Source organism: Periophthalmus magnuspinnatus, chromosome 5 (genome assembly GCF_009829125.3).
Source record: "Periophthalmus magnuspinnatus isolate fPerMag1 chromosome 5, fPerMag1.2.pri, whole genome shotgun sequence".
Lineage (NCBI taxonomy): Eukaryota > Metazoa > Chordata > Actinopteri > Gobiiformes > Gobiidae > Periophthalmus > Periophthalmus magnuspinnatus.
In genome coordinates this window covers 24,794,669-24,808,886 of record NC_047130.1, presented here as the reverse complement: position 1 = coordinate 24,808,886, position 14,218 = coordinate 24,794,669, and the positions used below count along the sequence as shown (strand labels likewise).

The 14,218-nt window shown below is 36.4% G+C and overlaps 1 protein-coding gene across 1 annotated transcript in view; it reads right to left on the bottom strand.

Annotated features, from left to right (window-relative positions):
• uba7 (ubiquitin-like modifier activating enzyme 7) overlaps window positions 1–11,641 on the bottom strand; it is a 47,292-nt gene extending 35,651 nt beyond the window's left edge. The window contains exons 1-15 of the mRNA XM_033966792.2: window positions 11,518–11,641; window positions 10,633–10,801; window positions 9,234–9,368; window positions 8,485–8,591; window positions 8,167–8,257; window positions 7,820–7,952; window positions 7,090–7,187; window positions 6,865–7,017; window positions 6,281–6,445; window positions 6,111–6,215; window positions 5,953–6,033; window positions 5,125–5,277; window positions 3,619–3,784; window positions 2,532–2,728; window positions 1,924–1,988 (exon numbers count right to left, since the gene is read on the bottom strand). Coding sequence (XP_033822683.1) covers window positions 1,924–1,988; window positions 2,532–2,728; window positions 3,619–3,784; window positions 5,125–5,277; window positions 5,953–6,033; window positions 6,111–6,215; window positions 6,281–6,445; window positions 6,865–7,017; window positions 7,090–7,187; window positions 7,820–7,952; window positions 8,167–8,257; window positions 8,485–8,591; window positions 9,234–9,368; window positions 10,633–10,801; window positions 11,518–11,555 — 1,856 coding nt within the window. The 5' untranslated portion in view covers window positions 11,556–11,641. The remainder of the gene's footprint in view (window positions 1–1,923; window positions 1,989–2,531; window positions 2,729–3,618; window positions 3,785–5,124; window positions 5,278–5,952; window positions 6,034–6,110; window positions 6,216–6,280; window positions 6,446–6,864; window positions 7,018–7,089; window positions 7,188–7,819; window positions 7,953–8,166; window positions 8,258–8,484; window positions 8,592–9,233; window positions 9,369–10,632; window positions 10,802–11,517) is intronic.
• Between the last annotated feature and the right edge of the window lie 2,577 nt (window positions 11,642–14,218).

Below are 14,218 nucleotides of genomic sequence, written 5' to 3'. Positions count from 1 at the left end.
ACCTCAGGGAAGCTGTGGCTACAATAGTAACTTACCACCACCGACTATTCTTGTAAACAAAGTTTATAAATGCCCGACCAATTATTTCAACAAATATATTTAAAGTACTTATGACACCTCAATGGGGATTTCTATAACTGACTGTCTAGACAAAACAAAGTATTTTGCGATACTAAACCAATTTAGTAATTTTGAATGCTGCAAATATTGACAAAATAAAACTATATTTTCCCACTTTTTTATGTCATCACTCACAATGAAAAACACAATAGCATATGGAAATTTCAATATGAATTATTTCATCTTAATAACTATAAATTATTAATAGCATTTGTAAATCATTAAAGGTGCACTATGTAGCTTTTCAGCTAGAGGGTTACGGTCACTTGCTTGTCATGGAGAATATGTGTGTAGCATCTCCTGAAAGCAAAGTGGCCGAAGATTAAATATCAGAATTCAAAATATGGGTGTAGAATAGGAGGCAGTAGTTGAGTCAGGGGGGATTCCAATAACTCTTGAATACTTAGTCATGATTAATACGCAGACGACTTTTGAAATGCTGTAGTGTTGTGGTCAATGCAATGTAATCCCATAGACGTAACATTAGACACATATTTGTGTTGTTATCATATGCATATACTTCCCTTGTAGTTTATTGGAAATCTACCTTCAAACAGGCAGCAGGCCTGAACAGGAACACTGGGTTGAGTCAGAGTGAACCATGACAAATAACCTGGTTCTTTCCACAAATTCTACATGTGTGATTTAATATAGTATGTAATGTATAAATAAGTCCTGTGCACTAGTCTGGCCTACTGTGGTTTTGAAAAAGTGTCTAAAACTGTACAAAAGGAGCCATTATGCATGTTTAAATTTCACCAAAATAAACAAGGATATAGACCACAAAATGCCTGGATTAACAGGGCTCTGATATGCAATGACAGATACAGTTTGGTCTGGACACTTGTATTACTGCTTTGAAGTTAGCGACTATGTGTAAAAGACTGTTATTGTTTTGTAGTCTAAAAATAGGGTCGTCAAGATACAAATTGATTTTGATACTAAGGAGAAGGCTCAGTACCCCAATAATAATATTTTTAGACACTAGAATGTGATTTTCAATACAAAATATTGGTTGTTTGTCTACTGTTAGCATGTCGTTTTGTTCCCTATTTCTTCTAAAACTATTCAGGAAAGGTCCAAAGTTGTCCTAATCTGTGTATTTCTTCATATATATTCTTGTAAATTGTTTGGATCCTATCTTTAGTCTTTCTTCTTAATGATTATCTGGGAATATATTTTTTTTCACAACCATAGTCTAAAAATATTCAAGCTGCATCCCACACATGTATTATTTTGTCGGGTAGTGTGCCGTTTATAGTGTGTGGGTTGGTAAACAAATCCTTAAATAAAACTTTAATAACACATCTAGAACAATGAGATGTATAATCCCCACTAATAAAGAGAACTGATTTCAACCTTAATATATTTTTTTTCAATTAAGCACTTTAAAGTTGTAACCCAACCTAGCAATTGCTGGTTAAACTCACCACAGCAGGGTAATGTTTTCCCTACTATTCAAACATAAGAGCTCTATTCTAACTTCCCAGGCTATTTTAATCCAGTGCATTTAATCTGAAACCATTCATTTAGAGAAGAGAAAACATTAAAGTATATGTGAGGAAAGTGCTTTGTTTTTCATCGCTGTTTTATCGCCTGGAGTCACATGTGTTTTGGCTGTGTGCTAATAAAATAGAATAATGAGATCCCACACTTCATTGAGTGTTTGTAGTCCTTCAGGAATGCAAGAGTGAAACTGCATTGTAAAATTAAACAAAGTGTGTGTAGACTACAGACAGAGTGAAGATGGACTCATTTGAATATAGGAGCTGTTGTTTGGGATTGTTGTTACGAGTTTCTTACCTCAAATACATCATGACATTTTCAGGACTCTGCTTAAACAGTCCCTCAAACTGGTCTCTGGCCCACTGAAAAGACAAATAAATGTAAAAATGTATGTATGTTAATGAAACAAAACCGGTTCAGTTAGCATAGTTTAGTTGATGCAGTTGTTTATAGAGCTGTGCAATAAATCGGATCATAATCATATTTACAATTATGGTTCGAATCAACACAAAAATGGTGTAATAAAAAAACAATATGAGATTTTGCTATGAATTATATAGGTGCTTGTTCTGCCTTCAAAACCTGGAGAAAACCCACTTGTCTAATCCACAGTGGCTTTTAAAACATTGCTAAAAACAGTAACTCCTCCACTGGTTTAACTTATGACAGTATGTCTACAACTGCATTAAATAATTATAATTTCAGATTTGCCTTAATCAATAGCCCTATGTCCTTGAGAAGTTAACAGTCTGTATAATTTTGGCTTCACCTTTTGAAAACTGAACCACTCAACACAAAGAACCAAACGGTCTAAAAGTGTTCTTAGCGGGATTCCTTGTTCCCCATTGACTTTGAAAGCACTGACCCGCTCCAGTGGAACCCATCCCTGCCTCTGCATACAATACCTGTAGTGTGTGCTCAATGCGATGAGGGAAGTTTTTGAGGGTGCACAGTGGGATTTCGTTCTTGGAGCTCGACTTGGCAGGACCATAAGACTCCGTGAGACGAGGTACCACCACCAAAGTGTGGCCTTTACTTCCCAAAGTGCCCCCCTCCAGCATGGGCTTATTATGCACCACACAACATGAATCCAGGTAGGCCCCTAATAAAGAATAATACAAATTATTTCAATCTAAAATATTTGTAAAGCTAATGGCTGCATCATTTGCTCCAAGTGGTTTAAAACAGCAACACGATCACAACTGAAGCTGGAATTGCTATTAGCTGTCATATACTAAAGAAACATATATTCTACAGCAGTGGGTCCCAACATTTTTTTTCCTCAAGCCCCTGTGCTTGTATCAGAGACTTGCTGGTCGGCCTGTCACCATAAATACTATATCAACTTATCATTCAGTACAGAGCTGGAAGAATTATTCATCGTGGGTGCTTTTTCTTTGTACTAGTGGGGAAATTTTTGTATTTTTTTGTACTTTTCTGAATATTTGAGCTGTAATGGGTTGAATAAATAACTTCTATGACTCATTAAGTGTTGCATATATTTATTGCAGCTCATGTTCATTAATAATACTGTACATTTAGAATAATTTTTGAGAGAAATCCTGCTTCAGGCTTTTCGTGTCAGTGGCATATTGGTTTTTAAATTGTATAGTTTATCATCTATATTTTCTTCAGCAATATATCATATTTCAAAATGTTATTGTGACAGGCCTCCTGGCTGGGCCCAACAGTTCATAACAGTATAATTTTATTCCTAACAAGCATTTATTTCAGACAAATATACAGTAACTGAGGTGTTTTGTTCATGTACACTTTTCCAACCATATGAGGGTTTTATACTATTTAATCTGCACCTAACTCTATAACCATGCCATGTGTTAATCAACCAAATATCTTTTATCACTATATACAACTAATATTGAATTTGAGCAAGTTGCCCAAATATCTGAAGATACAATTAAGGTTTCATGAAATTTAGCGATCAATCCTTTCAAAAGAAAACAATATATTAACATGAAGTTGTGTCCTTACTGGCTTCCACGTTGTCCAAAGCTGCAGCAGCCCCATCCAGTCCAGAGAAGAAGTGGTAATCATAAACTTGCTCACTCTCTGTGGCCAAACGGTTCTGGTGAGCTGTGATGTTCATCTGTGGGTTCATGGCTTTCACTGCCCGGGCTGCAACCTCTGATTTGGGTTTCTGAAATGTGTAAAACAAATACTTTAACAACATTTAATACACTTTTGTTTTCAGATGTTTTAAATCAAATTATTATTGCACTGTATAAGTTGGTGATTCTATGGTCTGTTGTCCTTTTTGAACCTGTTGATCTAATTTATGCACCTATATAATTATAATTACTATGGGCCTAAAATTGGAATACTTAACAGTTCATACAATGAATACACGTTTTATTATAATATACAATATTTTTAGCAATTTAGCACAATTTCAATAATCTGTAGAGCTTATCTAAGGTGAACATTCAACTTCCCCATGAGGCACTTTTGGGTCCTAACCCTCAATTTAGGAAACACTTTTATTGAGTTGAGTTATCGGCATATACTTTAAACAAACTTTGCTCTAATTGCATGTTATATAAGCCCTTGTTTAAGAGATGTGCTGTCGGATAGACTCACTTTCAAAACATTTCCAAATCTTGTTAACAGCAGCCGATCTGTACACAGACACAGATGGACTATGTTGGACCTGACATGAGTGATTAGGGACAACCTCTGCCCTCTGCACTTAAAGGGTCAGACAGGAGCCACTAAGCGATTGTGTGTCCTGTAGGTTTGTTGTTCTCAAACTGTGGGTCCAGGACCACTTTGTTTTAGTTCAAGTTCAAATGTTTTCATGACCTGGTATTTTGTTCTTGTTTACATCAAGTCAATGCTGATTTGGCTAAGTCTGAGCCTAGCTCTGTCGAAGTCTGACTTGATTGCATACTTGCTAAATCCTGTTTTTTTTTTACTTCTTTGCTTTAAGTTTAAGATAAGATTTAACTCACAATAGATAAATTGATTTGTCTAGATAGTGAAGAAAGCAAAAATGTGTGTGTATCATCAAAATCAAACATGAGAATAGAGATTTCATTGGGCTATTAAGAAACAGCTTAGTAGTGGTTCCTTATCTAAGTTGAAAGGTGCTCTATCTTTCTGGTAGAGTGTCCACCATCTGTTTGTCTCCATGGAGCTGTTATTGCTTTGCTTGGAAAGTTTCACAGAATAGCATTCAATTTCTGTTTCTCTACGGAGCCAGTGGCACCACCAGGCAAAGTTACAGGTCATATCTGTGGAAAGACACCTCTGCTTGCAGAAAGAATGCATGTTATTCAAGATATTTTAGCAAAAAAAACAAAAAAACACCTGTAATGAAATTCATGCAAGGTGGATACATTTAATCCCATACTGAAGAACATTTCAGGCAAAGCAATAAGATATCCATGGAGACAAGCAGATTCCAGATCCCATCAGAAAGGTTACATAGTGCAACTTTTTTTTAAAATCACTGCTTAAAATATGTATTCTTAGTCTCACTCCTATATCTTGTGATCTAAACAGGAACTGTCGATTCAAGTTTGACTTCTCAATGTGATCCATGTCTGTTACAGTGATGTGGCCCTCTCCTGCTCCCAGTCCAATCAGAGCAAAGTTTTTCAGGAGTTCACATCCAATAGCCCCAGCTCCAACCTAAAACATACAAAAACAAGAACATGATTTAGGCCAAAAGGCAACATTTTCATACATTTGGCTATTTATGCAGAGTAAAGCTGAGCACATAAGCAGTCGGTGTCAAACAAACACCATCACAGTAAAGATAATAATTTGACAGGAAACAGGGAACGGCTCGTGATGTGAGAGGTCAGTGAGTCAGGAAATGCCACTTATATTACAGAAGCTTCCTGCATGTGCCATCATCAACACCAGACCACATCAAAGCTAAACACCACAGCAGTGGCTCCCAAGCTATTTACTACGGAATATTGTGGGTTTTATCTAACATTAAACCAAATAAAATAAGTCTCAGTATTGACAATATAAAGTCAGATTGGATTTTTTATTTTGTTTTGTACTAAAACACCATTATTAAACTTAAAGACGCATTATACAAATTGGTTATAACTGAGATGAAACTGGATTTAAACAAGTACCAGAATATTGGAATAATATGAACCCAGATTTGAGATTAAACAAGGACTGAATCAAAACACAAAGAAAATACATCATAGAACAGTAAAATCAAGATGCAAAATACATTTGAACTAAAAAAATGTAATTAAATTTAAACCCATTACAGTTTTACAACCACAGAAACAGAGAAGCATTGTCTTTACAAAAGTAAGGTGCGCCCCCTGTTGTTCTTACCAGAAAGTACTTCTGCCTTTCCAACTTCTCTTGGAAATCTGAGCCAAATACTGCAATTTGTCCGTCATATCTTGTGCCTTTCTGTATAAAAATCCAAACACAATTACTATAAAACTAAAAATGTAACTTTAAATTTACATTTTAAGTAGCCAACTTACTAATGAAAACAAGCTTTCTTCTACTTGGTTGTCATCTTCAGGAAGACTCTCCAGTGCATCAAAATAAAACCACTGTTTTAGAGGAGTAAACTTCCTACTGCAAGCCTTAAAAAGGACCATATTCCAAATTAGAAACCAAAGGTTTATATGAAGGCATGAATCTTTGATACCTTTATGACTTCCTGAGCAGCCAGTCCTCCGATGAAAGCGCAGAGTGGAGCCAAGTTGCCCTGAGCAGTGAACGAAAACTTCTTCACTGCGACTTCATCCAGTTTTTCTAGTTTCACATCTTCATTCAATTTTCTCACAGCATCAAGAATCATGTCTGCATCTGACTGTACACAGGAGAAATAATACAGCTCATCAGACTACAGCACGGTAACAACTGCCATTATACCAAGCCATAATAAAGCATTAATAACTATGTAATAACAATAAGAGACTTATTCATGATAATGAGAATCATGTTAATATAATGATAAACAGATAGGTATATTATTAAGACAAGAATATCAAAACTAAAATATAACAAAGTTTACTGCCAACAAAGTTACTAACTGTCAGATGCCCTTCATGGGAGAAGCGACTCAATGAATAGTGAAATAATACTTGAGAGATAATTCCCCTGAAACACCACCAACAGCTCTGGTTCAGGATGCTATGGCAGATTGAATATTCTCAATAAAAAGGCCAATAATAAATGATAGTGGGTATGGTGGCACCAAACCAGTGCATGTGATCATAAACTCCTGACCTGACAATGGGGACGTGGCAGTCTTTTTTCTTTTCCCACAAAGCCGTGCAGCGCTTGAAAGGCCAGATGCAGCGTCTTATGCCTGTCTATTTTCCCAAAGTCGTTTGTTATCAGTAGCTCTAAGTCCAGCGTCAGGGTCTGGCTCAGCGATTTCTGAAAGGAATGTAGTTTGTGTAGTTTTTTTACTTAATGGAAAAAAGTATGTGTCCAAATGTGAAGTCTTACAAAATAAATAGTGCAGGGCTGTTTCACTTCTGTCACAATCCCACCACGCTCATACTCCGAGAAGGAGGAAGTGTCACAAATACTGAAGGAACAAGACCCTGAAAAATGAAAACATAATTGTGAAAAGTTACATGATTTTCTCCCTGAATGTCACTACTTTGCTTAGAATGCTCCAGAGTATGGCATTAAACTTATCTACATTGCATTTGTTCAATTAAGTTTTAATTGCTCTAAAATATCTCCAGGAACATGCATCCTTACTGTGAAAAGGGTAATCTTTCCACAGATTTGATCTTTAACTTAGCCTGGAGGTTACACCTGCTTGTCTCCATGGAGATGGATAGTTTATTGACATAGTGTGAAACATTCAATGCAAAGCAATAACATCTCCATGGAAACAACCCAGTGGCGAACTCTCCCGTCCACCATAAGTTGGAGTGCCCCAACACAAAAACACATTTTCATTGCATGTATAAAAACAACCAAATCAACAATTACTAGGGCTCCTACTAGTACTAGTACTACAGCTGCAACTACTATGATGTTATAACAATGGCGCACTATCATTCACATTTGATATTACCAAAAAAGCTAATTACTTGGAGGTTTCTTAAAATATATATTTTCATTTTAATTGTGTAGTACATATGCTATTACGTAATTTTCATTCCCTTCCATTGTTAATAGTTAGTAATTACATTGTTTAAAGCACCTCAGGTAAAATACTGACCTCTCTCTTTGATTTGCACAGGACCAAGGCTGTTGAGCTCAGTCATCCCCTGGACTTCAGAGAAAATAACTTTAGAGCCATCTGTAAACCCATGTCTCTGATCATCGCTGCAGATCACCACTCCAGGATTCCCCTAAAAACACCAACAGCTTTGTCAACCAGACAAAGTTTCAGTTTTTATAAAGGCACTTACACAAAGAAAATATGTAGGCTTCTTGTCTGTTGTTTTGACCTATGCTGTTCATCCCATCTGAAGTGTATGAATGCTACATACTATGTCCTGCTAAATCATGATTATGCATATAAATGGTTACCGTATATCAACAGCAGAGTGCATTACTAAATACCTGTGAGACTTTTTGGATCAGTACAGATTCAGGCATCTCTCCGTCCTGGTCCAACACTTCAAAAGCCTCACCAAAATCACAAAACAACTGACTGCAAAATACAAGTATGAAGTGCTACATCATAAAATCACAATACATCACAACACATCACAATACATCAGAATACATCACAACACGTCACAACACGTCACAACACGTCACAACACATCACAATACATCAGAATACGTCACAACACGTCACAACACGTCACAACACATCACAACACGTCACAACACATCACAAAACAGTCACATAAATATAATAGTGATTTGTCTTACCCACAGAGTCCTTTGGTGTCTGCAACAATGAAATGAATCCCATTTAAATGACAGAAGTCTCCAAATCTCTTCTGGTCATCCAAAGAGGAGTCAGTGAGGACTACCACCTGCAAAAGGAACGCACATGTGGTCTTGCAAATTTATATGCAAAATACAAAGACAGAGTATCTTCAAATGTTTGGATATAAGCTCTGTCCAATGAGTCACACTAAATCTACGAAGAATAATACATGCTTTTTTAAATGAAAGAAGAAAATCAAGGCTCAACCACAGATACTACGTACTAGGGAACTGTCATGGATCATGTCTTGTTTCAATGTTTTCCATGTTTTAGTTATAATAATAATAATAATTAGTAGTAGTAGTAGTAGTATTTCTATAGTTCATGTGTTTTAATTTGACATGCGCCCTGTGTGCTTGTACTTTTGAGTTTATTTCCCATCTGTTGATGTGTTTCACCTGTGCCTTGTTTCATGGTGTATTTTAGTCCTTGTCCTCTGTTGGTGCATTATCTTGTCCTGTTATTCATTCATTTTCTGTGATTCCTTGAGTTTGGACCATTTTGGAATTTTCTGTTTTTTTCCCCCAGTGCTATTTTGTTGATTAAATTATTATTATTTAGCAGTTTTGCATTTTGGGTGTTATTTTGAAAACCTCTTCGTGACAGGAATAGACAAGATTCAAAATTCTTCAGATATTGATATTGAAACAAAAATATATTATACATTAAAATAAAATAATTTCCTAACCTGAAATTGCAGGAGTAGTTCTTGGCCCAGGGGTCCGGTGTGTTCCTTCACTTGGACATGAGGGTTCAGAGCCCTCAGCTGCTGCAGGGAACATAGGGCTCTGTTCTGACCAATGCTGGACTCATTCAAGAAAAACTGAAAAGACATGTTACATTACAACCAGCTGGAGTTTTTGGTTTTGTTAATAGTGCCATAGTGCCATAATACCACTAAGACCTCTCATTTCTGCCACCCTTTTACTAGGAAGACGTTTCCCATCAAGAGTGTTATCACGTGCGTGTCAACCCACGTGGTGTACCTGTTGCGCTGCCCGTGTGGTCTTGCATATGTGGGAAAAACCACCAAAAACTAAAAACCCGCATCAGTGAACACAAAAGCGCGATAAGACGCCAAGATGCGGACTCTCCTGTAGCTGTCCATTTTAACCTGTTAAAATATGACGTGTCTTCTCTTCGCTTCTGCAGGATTGAACAGGTGCCTGCTCCGCGGAGGGGTGGAGACCACGACCGCGCGTTAAAGAGACGCGAAGCCTGTTGGATTTTTACCTTACAAACTCTCCAAAGGGCTTAAATGATGAACTGTTGTTTAATGTAATGTTGTGATGTGGATATGTAGAGAACTGTTTTTGCCCTCCCTCTGAGTTATGAGGGAGATGTAATGGAACCTCTTGAGGGTGTCAGTTATGTCATTTATGTCATTTATGCTGTTTTTTACAACAATCTAAAAATTATAGTATATATCTGCTATTTTTTCTGATCAATAATAATCATTATATTTTTCTGGTTATTATCCATGCTTTTTAACTCACAAAAACGTTTGTATAGTGAATTATGCACAATCTTACGGGTGTTTTTTGGGGTCTGATTGTGAATACATGTGTCTTACGACTATTGGTTGATTAAACTAAAGGAGGCGGTCCCTTAATTTATATAAGGGGAGCGGAAGGGGCTGTCCTCATACCTGAAGAAGGTCAGAGCGACCGAAACGTTGTATGGAATAAATTGCATTAAGAGTGAGACAGTGTGCGGGAGTTTCCTTTATTCTTCAGATGGTTTTGTTAATAGAAAATTGCTTGCCATAAGTGAGATGTAAAAACTTAAGGTTAAGGTTAAGATTAAGGTACTCTTTAGGGAAATTTGTGATCCCGTCTGCTCTAAGAATGAACATGGCCAGGAAATATATTGTCAATGTAAGTTTTATTGCCTAATATAACTGTCTTGGTGTTTTCTAAAAGGTTACTTACTACTATTATTACAACTCTAACGTTGACTTTTTATTTTTAGTAGTAGACCAACCACTTAAACCTACTACAATAAAAACACAGTTGACATTAGGATTACTGTATATTCTACTCATCCTTATATTAAACATTCTATAATACTTTTCTTAATAGTCCTACTTGAGAAGAGAGGTCAGTCCACTGTGTCACTCCTTCATCCTGGATAGTGACAGATTTGACTCCGGACAGAATCACATTTTTGGCGATCTCCACTCCGAGACCCCGCATCCCCGCAATGAGCACACTGGCAGTGCCCATGCGGCGCATGGCCTCGTGTCCCAAGACATACCTACAGAAACAGAGAGAAAAAGATTTAGTCTGAGCAGACGTGGGTAGTACTAGTCACATTTACTCAAGTAACATTATTAAATTGTACTTCTTGGAGTTGTTTTCAAATTCAGACATTATACTTACTCCTACTTGAGTAATATATTTGACAGTGTGACAGTACTTTTGAGTAAACATTTTGGTTACTGTGAGTAAAACTACAACAGATAAAAGCTTCATATTAAATATTAAAATACTTTGTATCTGAACGATTAAGAAAGACAGTTGTTCAATTTTGTTTTTATCATTTTTGCAGTCATCCCATTGAAAATAAAAGATTTTGTGCATTATTTTTTTATTTTTTGTCATTTTAGTTACATTAACTTGAAATTATAAATCCAATGTTAGGTCCAGTCCAGACAGTGGACAATTTATCCTAGTCCTTAGTTTCCCCAAATATGTTTTACTTTTACAGTATTTTCTTGTACCACTATTTCCTACTAAAGTAATATTATTTTGAACTAAATTACTGCAGTACAATTTCTAGCCCTGTCTTAAGACGTTTGATAAGGCTATGTCAAAGATTGTGTATTAAAGTAATCAAAAAACACAATAAATGAGAACTAGAAGCAAACATAGACAGTTCCAAATTCCCCAGGGGTCTGTCAGTCCGGTGTGGCAGTGTGTATAAAACAACCAACCAATAAGAAATAATACAGTGTAGGCTACAGTACTTACAGTTGTCGAGAGTAGAAACCTTCATCAATATTTGCCATTTTATACAGTGTTTTTTACAAACAGGGTGTGTATTGAATTATTCTAAAACGTCTAGTTCGCCGGATACGAAACCCATAAACTCTCTCAGTATTTCACTTTCGATTTGAGGGAAAAAGCGTTTAGTTTTTGCGCACAATATACAATATGGCCACATGAGGGCAGCATAGGACTGATAAACCTTTGCGTCTATTATTTAGTCCTACATTATATTACACCTTTCTGATTAGTAAAACTGTCAATACATAAATCAGGCATATATTTTAGAGATTTTGAAGAATTTAAAGTGGTCTCAAATGTACTAAGAATATGTGAACAATTTAGCATATAATAATGTCAAATAAATAAATAAATGTAAAAATGTACCCTACTTAAAATAATAATTTTCAACAGGCTAATAGTAATAGTAACAGGCTATTGCATATTTGATTGGACAACACAGTAGGCTTCTTATTCCACTCATAACTACATAAAGTAAACTTTGTATCTAAACAAAAATCTCAAATGTATCAAAAATATAAAGGCCTAATTGTAATATAGTAGTACAATATATCTTATATTTATTCTTTATACTAGTGATGTTAACTATATTCGGCTCTGGGCCCGTAAAGCATATATTACTCCATTCATTCATTAAATGCAGACCTGCCCCACCCAAAGTGTGAGTTTTCACGTTTTGACTCAGTGCTGTTGACTTTTCCGAGGAGACTGATAATCTTACGCCCCGCTGCAGACGTCACTATGTAAGCTAAAGTCCAAGAAGTCACTGTTAGTTGTGCCTGGAAGTTGTCAAGAATGATTCATGGCTATAAAAGATGAGGATGTTATGCCTGTGAGCAATGGATTTATTATTTACTTTGGGACTTTAACTATGATACAGTTTAATCTCATACCTAAGCAGTTGTTGGTATGCAAATATGTCCATGGGAGCGTGCGCATTTTTATATAGTGCTTTAACACCTTCAAGGCACTCAAAGCTCATCCAGAAATCACTCACCCATTTGCACACCCATTCATATAGGCAAAGGGGGTTAAGTGTCTTTCCTTAAGACTCAATGAGAGCATTCATCTGTGGGAGCTAGAGTTACACCGCTAACCTGTGGGTCAGCGGAACTGACTGCTCAACCAATAATGTTTATGTTGAGAACGAGATTCGAACCGCCATCCTGCCATGCATGGAGTGTGGCTATGTTTATTGACAATGACAATAATGTGGGTAGATTATAGAAATAACCTCATAATTTGAATATCAAATATTTTGTTAATAATGCAAAATGCTGCAAGAACTGATTAAACTAATAAACTTCCAAACTTTTGTGGGCAATTTTCTGCAATGTTATCCTTAATTAATACATAAAGACAGGTTTTAACACATTTCTCTTGGACTGACATATGTACACCCAAAAAACTATACATTGTGTCAATATCACCCACCCCTAATTTTTATGACAATAAATGTTTGGATCTTTAAATACTGTTGTTGTTCCCTTATGCATGACACTTCACTCACCTTGACTGTGTAACTGTCGGAGATGTCAGAGGTCATAGAGGTGGAGAACAGCAGCCACATTTTTGTCAGTCAGCCCTGGGGCAGCTAGTGTGACTGTGATGAAGAATGTAAATCATTAAAAATAAAGTAGTGACAAAAGTGTTGACAGTATTAACCAATTAGAACATTTGTGTTTCTTGCACCGCGCCTTCAGATAGCTTTAATTTAATTTACCAGCTTTTGTGCATTTTTTCCTATTACACTTCAAATTAGGAATCAAGTACGTAATGTCCAGACAGCAGCAGTTTTCCATAACACATTTTTCCTCTTACTTTCATAATTTCTTGTACCACTACTTTTACCAGTACAAGTGTGGGGCTATTTGACCCAGCTCTGATTAATTACTGCATTTATTAATCTAGTTTTAGACCCTGTGTCTTTTGCAGAGATAACCTGGTTCAAACTGTGATGGGACAAGCCTTAGTTTGTCCTCCAGACTAACATGAATGAATGTTGAAACACTGTCTGGCTCTGGCACAGTCAAAATTACTCAGCCGCGTCCTGACCTTTGCATTCATAAGTAGAAGTTTAACTTGGATCTAGATTTCTATGTCAACACAGCATCTTCTTTTGGAAATGAAGCCACCAATACCAACGCCATATGTATTTGTTAAGTATAAGGTCACTGAGGATGCTGAACTCAAAACGATTAGATTGAACATTCCTCTCATAGTTATCTTGGCTGCTTCTATTACTCATCTTAAAGCGATGCACTCCTGGCATACAACATAGTGCATTTCCTGAAAAAACGGAAAAAGATAACATGATTTCCGACTGCGATGTTGCATATAGAACGATGTATCTTTCATAAAGGAAACCACTGAGATAACCTATTTTTGGAGCAGCCAAAATACATTTCGCAATTTTTCCTTACTTCCTCGTTCCAGGCGCGGCTTGACGATCCCAGGGTACCAAAGTCAAGCTTACACTTATTATCACAACTTCCGAGGGCAAAATAAACCGACTTTTAAGTTAATAATTTTGTCATGAACATACACAAATTGTCAGGTGAAACGTGTGACCTGAACGTTATTTGAAATACAAACAAACCGGAAGTTGTTTTTGTTTGTCTGAAGTGAGGAAATAAAAAGAAGTAAAGGAGTTTAAACTATACAT